This window comes from Tinamus guttatus, unplaced genomic scaffold (genome assembly GCF_059628265.1).
Source record: "Tinamus guttatus ecotype Peru unplaced genomic scaffold, ASM5962826v1 Tinamus_guttatus_pri_ptg000142l, whole genome shotgun sequence".
Classification (NCBI taxonomy): Eukaryota; Metazoa; Chordata; class Aves; order Tinamiformes; family Tinamidae; genus Tinamus; species Tinamus guttatus.
Genome location: NW_028288676.1, coordinates 234,487 through 251,477, shown reverse-complemented (window position 1 = coordinate 251,477; position 16,991 = coordinate 234,487). Strand labels below are relative to the sequence as shown.

The following is a 16,991-nucleotide window of genomic DNA, read 5'->3' as shown; positions in this document are numbered from 1 at the left end:
TGTCAGAATCAAATGTAGAGTATTGAATTTGGCTCTTTCTTTAAAAGGATTAGGCTCATTTTTGTACTCAATTTCTTTGTCTTTTGACTGTAACTTGGAGAAGATGAATTCCTAGCAGGCATTAGCATAGGAATTCCCTTGCTCAGATGGAGCCCATGCTCTGAATCTGAGGCTGCTGCACGTGGTTAATGAAGCCAAGGCATTTTGAGACCATACGTAGAGATTGTGGAACAAATCAGAAAGTTAACTTCTGAAAAAGAAGGGGTTTGGAGCTTTAGAAGAGGCAGCATTCTGCTGTGATGAAAGCTTGCAAGCAGTCCAGTAGCCATTTTTTTAACTCTGTAATGCTATATAAGCCTGTTAAATACTAGAATTTAAAGCAAAGAATAAATGGTGATATAATGCATAATATTATATAATGAATATGAATAATGTTTCATTATGTTTCAACTGAATGTAAAGTTTTAGTCACGTGCTCTCATGAGTAATCCATGTTCCCTGAGTGTCAGGAAAATAGGTGTCTCAGGGCTTTATTTTTCTAATTCTAAATTAAAAACCACAGGATTTTCTTCAATATCTAGGTAAACATGATAGCAAGTGAAATGTGAAAAATAAAAGTCCCCAGCCTGTTGTGAATCTTTGAAGGATTCGGACGTGAAAGCACTCGCGGTAGCCGAGGGTGAGCTGCTGCATCCCGAGCTCCGGCCCATCCCTTGGGAAGCCTCGGAGCTGCCCCCTGCACGGCAGCAAGTTCTGTGTCTGCTGGGCAGCCCTGGGAGCCCTGGCTTTGGTGGCAGGTTATGTCCCAGGTCACTCGCGCGTTTAGGGTTGGACACCTGGGTAGACAGACTGGGCAAAGTGGCACTGGAAGCCACGTCCAAGTCGGCATGTAGAAAGAGATCTCTGTTTGGGATCATTTGGCTTCTAGGTTTGATTTAATAGCCTGTGATTATTGCCAGTATTTGGGCTGTTTCTACTAGAAAACTTTATAACAAGAGTTAATACAAATGATTGTCTGTTTTGATTTTTTACTGATCTGTGTTTTGGCTCTTGAACGTTGAATTGCTGTTATAAAGCTGTCATGTATGAATTTTAAAACAGAAGATATATTTAAAACACTGGAAGCCACTGTCAGGCATTAACTTGCGCCATTAATTTTGTTTGACATTAGTAAATAAGGGCAGAAAGGATTTTCGTATGACTTTGCTCTATGCATGCAGCCTATAAAAAGCAGTGGTAAGCGCTGCTGCTCGTTCGATTTCTGATGGAAATTCTTCATGGAGAATTAGCTTTGAGATAAACGTGTCTGAGTTGCATAAATGCATTTTTTATGTGTCTTGTGCAATCTATTCCTCCGTTACATTAGACTTGAAAATAAGCATTGCAAGTCGGGTTCTTAGGCCAGAAGCTGCCCGTATTGTTGCAGGTACTAACTAATATGATTGGCCCCTGTAGGAGCAGGATCTCCCACTGATACTCTTCAGTTCGTTTGGATGTCGCTCCATTTGGACCCCCATAAAAGTCTGAAAACACTTGAAAACAGACAAACAGCAATATGTTTGAGTCTCCTCCCTGCCTCCCCTCCCCACCTCTTTTTTTTTTTTTTTAAAGGGACATGATAATATAATAATATCATATAATTTTCAAAAGTGACTCATGTTTGTAGGGCATCAGACTTTATTGCTTTTGGGGTGTTTTTCAGTGCTGTTTAGAAGTCAGTGGTATTTCTAATTGTAATTCCCAACCTGAGTGAGAGACGCAATTGCAAATTTGCTTTTTAAATTGTAAGTTAAGTAATAAATTAAGTAAAATGTTCTCAAAAGAAGCAAATGTTTCCCAACTTCCATTAAAATTGAAGAAAAATCTCCAACAATGTCAAACTTGTTCTTAAAGCCAGCTTCTGCAGTCATCTGTGCAGAAAAAAGCTTAGTAACCAAGACCTTGTATCTCAAAAATAGCTACTATAAGGGAAGTATCCTGCTAGAGGGTGGAGGATTTTATCTTTAGTATGAACTTTCTTTCTAAGGTGATGGAAAGTTCATTTTTCCTTTCACAAATGTTTTCCTGTGTTTTTTCTACTTTTTGTCTAAGGCCTTGGTCTTTCTGGTGCTTTTTGATCCGTGACTTGGCCCTTTGGAAGGAGCATTTGTTACTTGTGACTGATAATTAGTGCTTTTTCTGGTTTGGGATAACTTTGTTTTATCTTTTTCATGTGGATTGTCTGACCACATCTTGATTTCTTTTGTGATTTTTTTCCCCATCCTTTTGTGCTCTACCTCATTTTGTTATTTGGTCTTACCTTTCTCTCCAACTTCTTCCTCTACCTTCTTAGCCCCCCTCTTTCCTATCTCAAATAGAACAGAGAAAGCAAATCATGGAAACTTTTGCACGGAAAGCTTTTTTAAAAGAGGTCATAAAATGAAGTTCAAGTTAATAAAAAAAAAAAAAATTAATTATTGAGGAAATGATTGATACATTGGAGAAATCCAGCTTCAGTGATTAATGTGTCTCTATTTCTTGCTCCATACTACATAAAACCATTTCTCACCTGGTGTCTTTTTCTATAGCTGTTGAGAAACAGCCCACTGATTGGGATGAGTCTCATGAAGAGTGTAATTCGGGCTTGCCATGCGCTGAAGTGTATTTATGGAAGGATATAGTTTTATTGTCATTTTTGAAAAAGGCATTTGAAGACGATATTTTTCAATTTGGAGAATTACAAATACTCCAATTTGTAACAATGTTTAGATTGATTAATTATTCTGTGTCTAGTTCAGACATGTTAGTATACTCCCCAAAAATGTACTATTTTACAGAAAGTGTCTGTCACTTGGCTATTTTGTAGAGCAGACACAGGGTGGGAAATAGGGCAACAATAATTAGCTACCTTGAGTGTTATTTATTTATTTGGCATGCATGGTCTTAAAATACTCTTGTTTTCATTGTGATTGAACTCTGTGTTTGTTAATACATTGCCACCTCGTATTTAATCCATTCTGCGGAATACATGTATCAAATTCTCTGTATTTGAGCTGATGTTACATGGAGCTGAAAATATGCAGTCAGATGCTCTGTCTGCATGGCATTGATACACCTTTCTTTCCACACTGTCACTTGAATTTTCATCTGCTTTCCTTCTGCATCATCACCCTGGGTTTCAAAAATGGGCATTAGACATGCTTTCCAAACATCCAGTGCGATGATGGCACGCGCGTAGTCACGATCACAAGATGAGAAGCTACCTTCAGATTTTTCTTCTGTACGTACAGTGTAGGGTCTCCTTTGTTTGCTGCTCTTTGCTGGTACAGCTGCTGTGTTTTAGTGAATCAAATTGTTGAATTTGGAAGTGTCCCTCAGTGTATCTCAGAGCTGGAGATACGTAGCAGTTCTGAGCTGCCGTCGTGATGAGCACTATGAGAACCTAGCCACAGTGGTTTAAAAACGCCTTCACTCAGCAAATTTATACCTGTAAAAATGTAAATATAGCGACAGATGTAAAATATGTAAAAGTAGTGACAGGATTGTTATTTTTTACTAATGTCTACTTTATGAAAATACTTGAATATAACATCTAATACCAATTTGGTAAAAGACAAACCAAAGATTATCAGTTGTTAATACAATATTTTATGATCAAAATGTCTATCTTTAAATAAAACAAACAAACAAACAAAACCCCTGATATCTCTTAAGAATCATGATTTAGTCCCACTTTAGCCATAATCCTTCCTTGTTCAAACACAGCATTTGTTTCAGGTCTGAATCTAGGTACCGATGGGAGGAAAATCTCTCTCGAGGTAGCACTTGTCGACTGGAGTAGCGCTGTTTTCCTTCTTACCTCAAGCTAATGTGATTAAAGGATATATAATTCTTTCTTTCCACTTGTTCTGTTTGCTTACTTTAGAGTTATATCCATCATCCAAACGTCGCTTATTTTGGTATAAAATGTAAAAGGAAAGGAAACTTTGTTTTTCAGTGAAGATTGAAGTCCTAGGATTGCTTTTAACTCAGTGCTTGAAATCGAATAGCTGTCAAGACAACAGTAAATTGAAACATCAAACACATTACAGAATGAAGATACAGTATATTAATAAATGATGCAATTATTTTTATTATTCTTCTAGAATATCCAAGATACTTAAGCAGGCCTTTTTTGGGGGGATTTTGTATCTAAATTTCAAATATTGATTTTTATTATGAGCATTTTTTGCTACTTCACTTTTATAGGCTGAAATTAACGCTTTTCCACAGATGCTTCATTTCTATTAATTTGTATCAAAATAAAAATTTGAAGCAAAATTACTTTTTTTTCTGCTGATATAAAAATGATGCTATTTAATTTCACATAGGCAAATAAAGACTTGCAATTTCTAGTGCCAGAAAAGCAGTGTCATTTTTCATCCCCCAGAGCATTCCTTTGTATTACAGATTTTGCTTTAAATAAAGCACTGTGATGCTCAGTTTGCGTAAAATTAGATAATATTTCCACTATATGAAGGTTCAATAGTCTTGCTGTTTGTAGTAGAACTAAAAGTAATATGGTGTTCCTATATTTATTTCATCCAGTAGGGTATTAATGTTGGAATAATTTTGTGTACTTTCAGATACTAATAATTAAAATGTTTCATGATTTGTACAGATAAACACAAGGACTGCTCTGGTGTAACTTTACATCTGACACATCAAAAGTAAGTATGTGTGAAAATATTTTTCTATTTTTAAGTCTTATTCATCAGAACACAATACATTGAAACCCCTGTAGATTACTTTGAAAGATGTGAAATAAAAGTATAATAAGTAATGCTTAATCCTGTGATGTATGTAATGCTATTTTAGAAGCCATGTATTATCTCTTGGTAAAATATGTTCTTTCGTATTAAGAAACTTTGATGCTATCAGCATTGAACTAAACCTTCATGGAAGGTTTAGTTTATGGAAGCCTCATATTCAGAAATTTGTGGCAAGGATAGGAACTAAGTAGAGGGTTATTTTGTCCAAATAAATTTTGCTTTGCAAAAGATGCTTTAAAATTGTAGCTCAGTATAACAGAAGTGAAGGAAGAACACTATGCCACAACTCCTTTCTGTTTGTCAGAGGCAATCCAACATTTAACAGCTGGTGGTGTTGAGTAGCATTGCACGTTGTATCACTCACAGCAGAAGTCTGCTCTTACAAAGGACTTGTTTAGCAGAGCTTGGGTTTTGAATTACAGGCAGCCTTTGATTGCTGGAATGTATCTTATGATGTCTGTGAACACTGTAATACCACCGGGTGAGAAAGGTAAGTTGTAACCCCACAAAGTGATAATGTAATTTTAACCTCTGATTTCTGGGTTTTTTTTTTGTTTTGTTTTGTTTTTTTTTGGTTCTGTTTTCACCTGCTGATTATGGAAAAAGAAACTTAGCTGACACTTGCCAACCTGTAGATGGAAGCATTAATTGCTGTGTGAAGCAAATGATTTAAAAAAAATAAAGTAATAATTTTAAAATGGTATCATATTTCCAGATGAAATCCCAGATGCATTTGTTCTGTAAATTTTTGGCTTTTAAAGATTCAGTTTTAATAGAAGAAACTCTTCCAGTGAGGATTAGCTCTAAAAATTTTGTTCCTGTGTACCTTGGGTTAAAATGTCAATATGCTGAAGAAATATTATAGAACAAATTTTACGTGAAATTCAGGTTAGATTTCACAAGTATTTCTTCAAGCTGGCTTGGAATGTTCTATTTAAAGCGAGTCAAACATCTGAGGACTCTATCCCTCCCAGGTACAGCCTAGCTGCCTAATAGGAGAAGGTAGTCAAATGTTCAACTGACCCCAAGTGTTGGGTCAATTCAACACCTTTAAATACTTTTGGGGGGGAAATTAATTGTTCATTTTTGTTTAAAGATGAGTTGCAACTTAGCTTATTTTGTTCTGCCACATAAAAACATCAAATTATTTTTTTTTCTGCTGAAGTTTTTGATTAATTCAGTAATTGCATTGAAGTTGTGGGAGGGAGGAGGAAGAATAAAAATAGTTCTGTCTTCTGATGTCCAGTCAAATTTGCAGTTCTTAAGTAATGCATCAAGTTTGACATAAGCAGTAATGAGTCTGCCAGTCTGCGTATGAACATATATCTCTCTAGGAGATATCTGCAGAGGAGTTCTTCTGGGCTTCCTTCCCCTTACCTGTTACATCCGCAGCTACCAGCCAATAGATCTTGTTTGCACAACTGTTCTCTGCTCAAGGCTGAATCTGTAAGGCAGGGCTTGTAATGAACTTAATAAGAACTTTAATGTATCATTTAAATATTAGTACTTCTTTATAATCTCTACCAGTTTGTTTTGAGTTCCTCCTGGTTAGACTGACTATCATGTGTATGCTTAATTTCGCTCAGTGCAGTCTGTAAGTAAATGCGTAGTCTTACTTTGAATAGTGGTACTGGAAAAAAATATATTAGGGAACCTTAGTCTCATTGGATTTATATAATTGCAGGAAGTCATTTGCACATGACTTGTAGTGTGTTTAGTATATATATATATTTTTTTCTTAACAAAAGTCTTGAGGTAGTGGCTATAGAAATGCAAGATGCTATTCAGTGTCTTCTAAAATTGTATGTTGCTCATTGTAACTGTACTTCTTGCATATTTTTCCATGTGAAATACTGCAGTTGTCATTTTCTTCAGTCCAATGAGTAATGTATTTTAAACTTGTTTATTGCCATCATATCTTAACAGTGGTTGATGCAGATATTGCCTGCCATTACAAAAGATTTCCAATGCACCTTTTTGCCTACAGAGTTCATACCCACAGACTAGGTAAGAGTTTTACTGCAATACTAGGAATATCAAGAATTTGTTGGAAAAATACTAAACCTACAATAATGGGGCTTTCTCAAAACTGCACTTGAGGCTCACCTGCACATTTGTATGTCATAGGTCAAGTAGTAAGTGGATACAGAGTGAGAAATGGTCAATGGACATTGATTGGTAGACAGAGTCCACAATTACCACAGGTTGGTGCTTTTTTAAATCTATTTTATTTTTATTCTAACTTACATACTTTAAATGATAATTATTTAAAACTAAGCAGTTTAACTAGCAGTTCTCTATCCATAGGATTTGCATTGTGAAGTTTCTTTTAATGTTCGCTAAAAATGTGCTAGAAATGACTACTGCCAAATAATATTATGATGTCATGATGGAAAAATAATGTGTAATCCATAGTAGTTCAGGGTTTTTGTAGAGGGAGTTCCAATTTTCCAAGTGCAAATTTTGGGATTTACTTTTCAGACTTGTTACACATGTGTCCTCATGTGCACATTCGTGTAAATAATGTGAGACGCTGTCGCTAGTTCTGATGGCTCGTGCTTTCTTGCAGGCCTTCTATCCTGTGGAGCATCCTGTAGATATTCGCTTTGATGACATCCTCGCAGCTAGATGTGTGTTCAGTGGTGAAGGCAGAACTACTGAGACACATATAGGGTAAGTGGTCTCTATTTGATTCATTCCTCTAACCGCTTTTCCCAGGTATTTACTAGATGTGGAAACGCATTTGTTTCTTGTCTTCCAGCAAGATGATTGTAACAAGCTGTTAAAATGTTGTTGTCCAGTCCCTAGGCCTAAACTTTTAAGCACAGTCTCTACAAAATTTATAACCTTTATTTCCTTTTCTGAAATGCTGAGAACATTTTTCAGGTGAAGCTATCCTGCCCAGCACTGTGCTCAGATGTATAAAAGTTGAAATACTCTGCACTTAAAGCAGTGGTTTAAGATATTGACTATTCAAAACAAAATAATGAATCTCACAACTGTTTTTCTTATTTCAGAAAGAAAGCTTATGACAGTTGCTGAATTTCTTATAAATTCTGGCCTGTCTTGACATTTAACCAAAAAAGTGGAATAAAATGCCAGTTATTTTTTCCGATGTAAAAATCTGCAGACATTTATGGAGAACAATTAAATCATAAGTGACCGGTAATAGAAATAGTGTGTGACTAGTATTTCTGATATAGAAATAGTATATGACCAGCTAAGGAAAATATCATTGGCTGCAGTATGTACTTGTTAATCCTTCAGGCTGAAAATAGTGTAGTATGTATCTTCCACTTTTGACATAGGTTTAATAGAAATTGCACCATTTAAGAGAAGATCCCTATATCAGGTTCATAGGTCTACAACAAAACTTAAGATTAAATAGTATGTCTTTTTTGGATGCTAAATCCTGTTTCATTATACCAATTTCCATGTTGATAGTGTATGGAAATCTAGACGCCCTCCTAGATTTCTGTGGCTGTGACGTGTAGGTGGTTTACAGGGATTTATTTTCTTTTTTTTTTTTTTTACTTGCTCCTCAGCATATCTATTCTTTAAACTCCTTCATTCACAGACCTCACAATTTCTCAGTAGTTCAATATCTAATGGAATGCACCTGCGTTGTGTGCCTATTTACTAAAACTGTTACTGACAGAGGGGTTTTTTTATTTATTTTTTTTTTTAGACTGTAAACATTTAAAATTACCCACTTGGAAATGTTTAGAGACAACCAGCATGTGTCAGGTGAAACACAGGTCATCTGAATTGCACATCCCCTTTCTACTGGCCTTTCAAAGAGCAGGCAATTATACTGACAGCTATTGGAGTCCAGCAGCAAAGTGGATGATTTCTAAAAGCTTAAGCAAAGCCTGCCCAGCCAGAGACTGATTTTTCTGGTCTCCAGGGGACACTAAATTTTCAAAGCCTGGAAAAAACCCAATCCCCCTTTGGAAAGCGGCTCCGCTCCGTCCCTGCGGCCGGTGTCCCTGCTGTTGCTATGGAGAGAGCCGAGTGCTGCGTGGTGCCGCTGGAGGAGTCGGCGCTGACGTCCTTGGCAAGCAGCTGAGAGGCCGCCCCGTGCCCGCTTGTGAGCGTGGGCTCACAAATTAATTGTGATAGCTGGTTAAAAATCTTCACGTGAAACCCGTTATTTGGCGACCCCTTCTTCGCAAGGCCTCGTTTACTGCATTGCCAGGCTGGTAGCTATGTACGTATGCAGAGACATGGCACATAGAAGGAACAGAAGCAGATCGCTATTATAAAGAGGCCATGTATTTTCTGCTTCATAAAATAATATTTTTCAGAAAAATTCATATTTCACACCAGCTGTTGTTTTTCCTTCAAGGACAGGATTATGTAGCAATACAAAAGAGCCTTTTCTGTTTCAAGCATGTGCATAACACGTATCAAAGAACTTAATTTGGCTAGTTTTGAATCATTCCTGCTTCACCAATATTTTTCCTTGCAGACACTTGTGACAAAGTCACTGTCAGGATGGCAGTGCTGTCTTGTCATCAGGAGATTGCATTGTGACCAAGGTGGAGCTGGGCAGTAAACGGATGCACTTGACTGTGGAAAAAGACCTTCTTAAATTATAACTATTGAAATTAAACATTTGCATGAGTTTTTATTTTGATTTATTGTAGATTGACAGAGAGGTATATGAGTGGTAGAACAATAAATGATACAGTTTATCTTCTTTCATCAGAACATACACCCAGTTGATGACACACCAAGGAGAGACTCGCACGGGAGAAAAGAGGAGGAGACAGTATAAATACATGCTGATACCATTCCTTTAGAATCAAAATATAAATCTTGTTAATTTCTGAAAAAATGGGGAAATCTAGTAAATCTTGGGAATTTCTGAGAAGCCTGGTCTTCTCTATAAATCAAAAGCAGTTTCAGTTGCTGGTTCCCTGCAGTGAAGCTATGTGATGTTTTAGGTGGGACTGGTAACACTTCCCTGCACCTTTTTAATACTAGATTAAATAAGTTAGAAATGAATAACAGAGATACTCAGCTATTTTTTTTCCTCTTCTCCTTGCTCTTTTTTTTGTGCTGTTTAGGGGAACAGCTAATGATGAAATGTGCAACTTTTACATTATGTACTATATGGAAGCCAAACATGCTGTCTCATACATGACCTGTACACAGAATGCAAACCCTGAGATGTTCAGGAACATACCACAGGAGGCAAATATTCCTATTCCGGTCAAGCCTGATATGCTAAAGATGGCGCATGGACATCATGAAGGTGAAAATAAAACCTTGGAATGCATTTTATTTAGGCCATTTTTCATGGATGTGTTTGTTTGTATTGCTTTAAGGTGCTAAATTTTCATAGAAGGGAAATGGAGTTCTGAATAAACCCCTTGTTGCTGATGATAGAGCAGCATGAGCTTTAGCAGGATTCTTCTGCTTCTCTTTTCCCTTGCTTCTCTTTTGGGGGGGAAAATGTCTGCTGTCATTTTTCATCCTTTTCATTGTCATCTTTTCTTCCAACTATCAACATTTTCTTGTTTTTTTGTTTGTTTTTAATAGCTGCATGAGCAATGTACCCAAGACAGTATCTTCTTTACTGTGCCAAATCTCAGTATATTATACTAACAGTCTCTTCATAACGCATTAGTTATGTCCATTTCTTGTGAGGCTGAAGTATGACGTTTTCATAACATTCCAGGTCTTGCTGCCTTCATGTAAACATTTTTATGTTTGTGTGTTTTATATTAAACACTGCTATGCCTACATATTGCCTCAGCAATATTTTACAGGAATGAGCTGGCTGGTCTATATAGTAAAGTACAGTTCCATGCAGGGCACTAAATATCAGACATAGTGTAGTTGCATCAGCAGCTTGGAAAAATAATAAGTAGTTATGGCAAAATACTGTTTGGGACAGAGTTACATGGCTGTTCATGCTGGAATTAATTCTCTTGGAGTTATTGGGCAATACATTGCATACTCTAAATACTAAGACTTCTAAAAGTTAGGGTGTAGGTCACACCAGATATTAAGTAATTGGAGGATTATCAGAAAAACACAGAAACACTTACCAGTTTTCTTTCACTGACTTCATTGACTTGGGATTGCCATTTAAATTGGATTTTAAGCCACTGATCAAATCGGTTTATGCTACTGTATCCCAAAGGTCTTATGAAAATTAGAGCTTCATACAAAATTGTATGTCACACATTGTCTTCGGTTTGATTTAAATAAATAAAATACCATACATTCCAGCTCTAGAATGGGTCTACCTACATAGAGCTAGATTGACAGGTAGTCGTATAGATCTAAACTTATATTGATACCTCTCTTGTTTCCTTGTTAGATGCACAAATCTGAATCTTTTATTTCAGTTATTTTAATACTGCATTGTTTGCAGACTCCAGTATAGACAAATAAAAATAGCAAACGTCAGGAAGTTGGGTTTTTTGTTTGCTTGTTTCTATTCTGGAAGTCTCCCTCCCCGCCCCCCCCCCCCTTTTTTTTTTTTTTTCCAAAAATGATTGTCAATTCCTTTCACTCAGAGGTCAATATATTCTCTTTTTTAATTTTACTTAGAGAGCAAGGATGCTGATAAAAGTACATTGCTGCAGCAGCCCAGAAGAGAAGAGGAGGAGGTTTTAGATCAGGGTATGTAATTGTTTATTTCTCTATCAAATAAGGGACTCATAAATTTAATTACTGGCTAAGCATATCCTGATTATTAACAATTATTGTAGTTTTATCTGCTTTCCTTTAACAAATATAAATTAATATGTTCTGTGTGGTTAATAATATTGGATGTTATATAACAATTAATGAGAAATTAGTCTAACACTGGTTGTCTCTAGTCGTGCAGGTACATTTTTTTGGTGCTTTTCTCTGCACTTAGTTTAATTGTCTAAAGACAATTACAGTTTATCTGTAGGTGTCCTGAGCAACACACAGAAGCAGTGGCATCCTATAGGATGAGAATTGAGTAACTGTTCTCTCATGTGATTAATTGTGTAATCGGCTATTAGCCCTTCTCCTGCTATTTCTTAGTTTGCATTACTATGTATGTATCAGTTGTAATGTATGTATGAATTGTATGTCCTCATGCCTGAGTACTAATCCAAAATGCGACGGCTTGAGAGTGATGTGCTTGTGTTTAGTGAAAAAGGATTCAGCATTACCTTTTATAGGTATATGCACAAACATACCTGCACAAGTGCATACTGCATTTGGCTGCAGAAAAGTCCATGACTCTTGTTTTTATGTTATGTTATGAATGTTATTTAGATATCAGAGATGTTTTAAAATATGAGAGTATTTTGAAGTTCTTGGGGGATGTACGTCAATAGGTACAGATATTAGTTTGCTATCGAGATTTTTTTTTTCCCCTCACCAGAAGTCCTTGCTTAATACTAGTTTGATACTGGTTTATCTGAACATTGTTGGGCTTGAAAGAGAATACTGAATCAGGACTGCCAAGAAAGAATGGATTCATAAAATATACATGAAAGACAAGATTCTGAAAAGCGTATTCAGCATTAGCCTTTTTCTTGTGGTATTTAAATAGTAAAATTCGTTTCACATTTAGTGAGAGGAAAGACTACGCCAATGCTTGGTGCTTTTGATAACTTCTCCCAAAGGGGCTAGCCACTGTATAAAGTTAGCTCAAGTAATTAATTTAGTTGCACAAAATCTAGCTTCCACAGTATTAGAGCATCTTGACTAAAAGCATCTTAAACTACCAGAGACAATATTTACAACTCTGTATTCAAACCTTACCCTAGACTACTCAAGTTGAATACATTGAGAAATAAATGTAGTTCTAAAAATCATGATATACTCTCCATGATTTTTAAACTCATTCCAGGGGAGAATGAGCTAGCCACTTATAGATCAAGATTTATGCTGACAAGCAGCTTTATGCTAGTGGTAAGCACATTAGTATCTGATTGAAGTGCTTGTTATCTGTGTTTGACTGAAGTCATTAACGTTTGAAACCAAATTAGTTTAAAACAAACTTCTCTTTAAAAAGCCTTTCTGGGTTGTCTTTGAAAGGTGTTTCAAAGCCCAGTATCTGCAATGCAGCCTTGTTTGCTGAGACCGTTGCTTGGTATACGTCCTCATCTGGCGCGTTTCTATGGAAACGGGCTGCATCGTGTTGCCTGCTTGGAGTTAGTTGGGTTGACGATGTGAGATAGGAAAACACGGTAGTTCCAATGTTTCGTTCCACGCTCCTAATTATTAGTTCAAGGTAAATTCTCCCATCATTTATAGTGGCTTAGCTCTGATTTTATGTCACTGTAGCTCTGACTTCAGTTGACTTACGTGCATATAAGTAGGTATAGAGGAGGAAAAATAAGTTGGAGGCGCTTGCAGTTTTACTGTTTTCAAAGAGGGAAAGTTGTATCACTGTTTTCGAAAGCGGATTTTGGTTCTACAAACACTTAAGCCACTGTCTATTTCACTAGGAAAATCAGGTGGCTGAAAGTGATGCGCGAAAATCTGCCTGTGAAAATTGCGTGTAGATTGGAGTCCAGCTTCTTGGACGCTTTAGTGGGGCAAAGCTGGGGTTGATGTGACTGCATTGCCGAATTGCCTGTATCTTCCAGTAACCTTAAGAAGCCTGACCCAAATGTGAGAGAGGTCTTAATGACATGGAGGTTCCTCAGGTTGGGTGCAGGCAAAACCCCCAGCCTTCGTGCATGCCCGTATGCGTGTGTCACACGCAGAGCTATATAAATACTTCTCCTGAGGTAAAAGCTGTGGAATATATTTTCCGTTATGGTCTGGCATGAAAAACTTTATATAAAGGAGCTTATCTTCAAGACACAAATCCATGAAAACTCAGGCTTTGATTAGTTCTACTGCTGCTGAGCTGTTGCTTAGTAAATTCAGCCTTTGATTAGCTCTGGAGATAGCACTTCAATGGCTGTTTTTTTTCCATAACTCTGTGTTTTGCCTCACATATTTTAGCAGATTCTTGTTTTCTTTTTCCTTGATGACTCATTGTAGCAGCTTCAGGTAATGGAAATAAGCACTAATAAACACTGAAATCACTGAATCACAGAATGGTTGAGGTTGGAAGGGACTTGTAGAGATCACCTAGTCCAACCCCCCTGCACAAGCAGGGACACCTAGAGCACGTGGCACAGGGTGGCATCCAAGTTGGTTGAAGATCTCCAGAGAAGGAGACCCCACAGCCTCTCTGGGCAGCCTGTTCCAGGGCTCTGTCACCCTCACAGGAAAGAAGTTCTTCCTCACATGGAGGTGGAACTTCCTGTGTTTCAATTTACACCCATTACCCCTTGTCCTGTCAGTGGCCACCATAGAGAAGAGCCTGGCCCCACCCTCCCTGCAGTCACCCTTCAGGTACTTGAACATGTTCGTCAAGTCTCCTCTCAGCCTTCTCTTCTCCAGACTAAATGCTGAAATACTGTTTAAAAAAAAAGTCCTGGAAATACTTGCAAATCTGTGGAAAAGGAAAAATAAAGGGATGATCAGTGAGACAGTTTGGTACTAAATCTGTGTGTTTGTCTCAAAACAGAAGTTGTCCCTAAGCTTAAAAAAGAAAAAAATACTGCATGAAAACCTTTCTGCCAGCAGTGTTTCTATAGAATAAAAGAATAGATTGAATATTGAATGAAATGAATATGCCTATAATAAGTATATAAAATGAAAATGTAATTCCTGTGTATAGGTGCTTTCTCCTACATGCAGTCAGTCCAGGAGTTACCATGGCTTTTACTGTAACTTCTCAATTCACACATGAATCTATTCTGTCACCTTCACTAATGAAAAACGCGTTAATAAGCCATGTAAATATGTTGAAATAAATGGCAATCATCACAAAGTGAGCCATCATTCAGCATGAGCAAAGCCGACAAAGCTAAATTCCTTTAATGTTGAAATTAAACAAAACTTACTTGCCGTAATGAAGCCAACCTTGTCACAGGGCTTTTGAAGCATTAATGGCACTGTCAGGTGAGCGGAAGCTGTTGAGAGAAAGCTAATTATTATAGCAAATGCAACCGGCTGTTGCAGCTGTGCATATTTAAGTGTTCCCTGTTCCTGCAGAAGCACCAAGTGTCCTCCATTCAGCAAAACGGGTATTATTTACATTTCTGTTCATCAATAGAAGCACAAGTAAAGTGGATTCAGTAGTTGGAGTCCTGAAAAGCTGTTATCTGTTCATAGCGTTCCCCATAATGTCCGCTAACTATCCCCTTTTTCCCTGAGGGAAAAAAATACCTCCGTGTGCTTTTTTTCCCTGTTTGTTCAAAACCTTCCCTGCCGGGTAGGCTGGGTGGCATCATTTAATCAATCTTTCTTCCCAAAGGTCACCGCAAGCTACTCCATTCCCAAGATGCAGTGGATATGACAAAAGTACAATTTGTAGAAGGAAAACAGTGCATGACCTCTGGTAGTTGGAGGTCTTCAAACACCTTCAGGGAAGCAGCACAGTCTGGCAGTGGTGTTAGGCTAACTGAAGATTTACTGGGCAAAAAGGCAACAGCAGTTACATTGCAGACACAGAAATAAAAGGCTACTTATAAATATAAGTTGTATTTGTGTGCGCTGGAATACTCTTCCATTCATGTACATAGCTGAATAATATATACTCGCTACCAGAACTGAAAAATAAGTGCAGAGTTGACCAACACTTATTGTAATGTTTACATTTTTTTTTTAATCTATATATATTTTGGACAGACACATGCTTCAGAGAGCTTAGGTGTGTTTTGATAGACAAGCAGTAAGGCAGCCTTGGCTATCAAGATAGTCTGCTGCCGTACCTGGGAGCTGTGCAGACACAGTGCAAGGAGTTGTCTTAATGACCACCGCAGAGGGCAGAGGAGACGATTATTCAAGTGCCTGTTACTTCCTATATGTCATTTATGTGCATTATATGTAATCAAAAACTCTATTTTGAAGCAGAAAAGGCAAGTGTTATTCCTAGTACAATGAGTATAGTTATATTTAAAATTAAATATTTGTAAAATACAGTGTTTATATAATATCTATATAACTAAGAAAATGTCAAAACTGGCTTGAACTAAAAAACTGTTTGCAGCATAGAAACCAAAAATCCTAACCAAAAATTAGTTGAGACTTTTATTTCAGAAAGGCATAAGCATGCATAATATGCGAGAGAGATGGAATTTTCATCTTACTTCTGCTATTATGTTTATTGTGAGTTACAAAAGTGCACTCTTACTAGTGTATCTTAAGATGCTTAAAAGTTACTACCAAACAAGCAGCAGTCTTTCTGCCTCTTGTGCTGGGATCTGAAGCACAGTCAGGATTGCCATTCTTTTGCCATCGGTGTTGGTCAATTTGTACTGGCAATATACTTTTTTTCAGTTCCACTAATTCTTAATTTTCATGAGCATAAATTACTCCAGGAAGTCAAATGGTGGAGTTCAGTACAGGTGTGCTTGAGATGTGTCTTTTTGGATAGGACAGCGTGACTTATGTGATATCCTCATTCCAAAGCTGTAGCTTTTACCTGAAATCTTGTTAAGCTGCCCACATTTAAAATTAATATTACAGTTTGAGATGAGTTTAGTTTATATAAAAGTAATTTGGAATTATGGAAGCATAGATGGTGAGGCAGGGGGAATAGAGAAAGGCCCCACAGGTCATCGTCTCCATTATTTTCAAGATAAGAAAGTGTGCAGTGAGTAAAGCCAAGAACACCTTACAAGACTATAGCTCCCGTTTAATGCTATCTATTAAAAGAACATGTTTCCTTCCAGTCTCCACCAGAAAGTTAATCAGAGATTTTAAGCAGTTTAGTACCTGTGAGAAGTCTGATTTATTTATTTATTTTCTGATCTGTGCTCCTAATTGTTCAGTAGGGACACAACAACTGGAGCTAAATTTTGTAGTAGTGTCACACATACACAGTTCCTGCTGAAACTGCCTGTAGTTGTGCTTGGAACATATGGCATGTAATATAATGTTAAGTACCCTATAAACTTGCACTTCAAGCTATTTCAAGGTGGGCACCCAAAATTAATGTATGCTAAATGACAAGCCTAGCTATAAGCTCTAGCTAAATAGCAGTAATAATGTCCCTTGCTTTCACAGGGCAGGCTGTGGTAATGCAGTAATTCCGCGTAAGTACGTGTTTCATAAACAAAGATGATAGAATAGAATCAGAAAGGAGAACCCTTTCTGTTCATTTGAATACTTGCTTGGGAGTGCTTGAGGGTATAT

At 37.2% G+C, this 16,991-nt stretch overlaps 1 protein-coding gene across 2 annotated transcripts in view; it reads left to right on the top strand.

Annotated features, from left to right (window-relative positions):
• The window catches only part of PAM (peptidylglycine alpha-amidating monooxygenase), a 68,055-nt gene that overhangs the window by 25,612 nt on the left and 25,452 nt on the right, over positions 1-16,991 (top strand). For both annotated transcript variants that reach the window (XM_088522002.1, XM_088522001.1), the window contains exons 7-13: positions 4,640-4,688; positions 5,213-5,280; positions 6,717-6,797; positions 6,918-6,994; positions 7,360-7,463; positions 9,863-10,050; positions 11,358-11,429. In XM_088522002.1, coding sequence (XP_088378128.1) covers positions 4,640-4,688; positions 5,213-5,280; positions 6,717-6,797; positions 6,918-6,994; positions 7,360-7,463; positions 9,863-10,050; positions 11,358-11,429 — 639 coding nt within the window. The remainder of the gene's footprint in view (positions 1-4,639; positions 4,689-5,212; positions 5,281-6,716; positions 6,798-6,917; positions 6,995-7,359; positions 7,464-9,862; positions 10,051-11,357; positions 11,430-16,991) is intronic.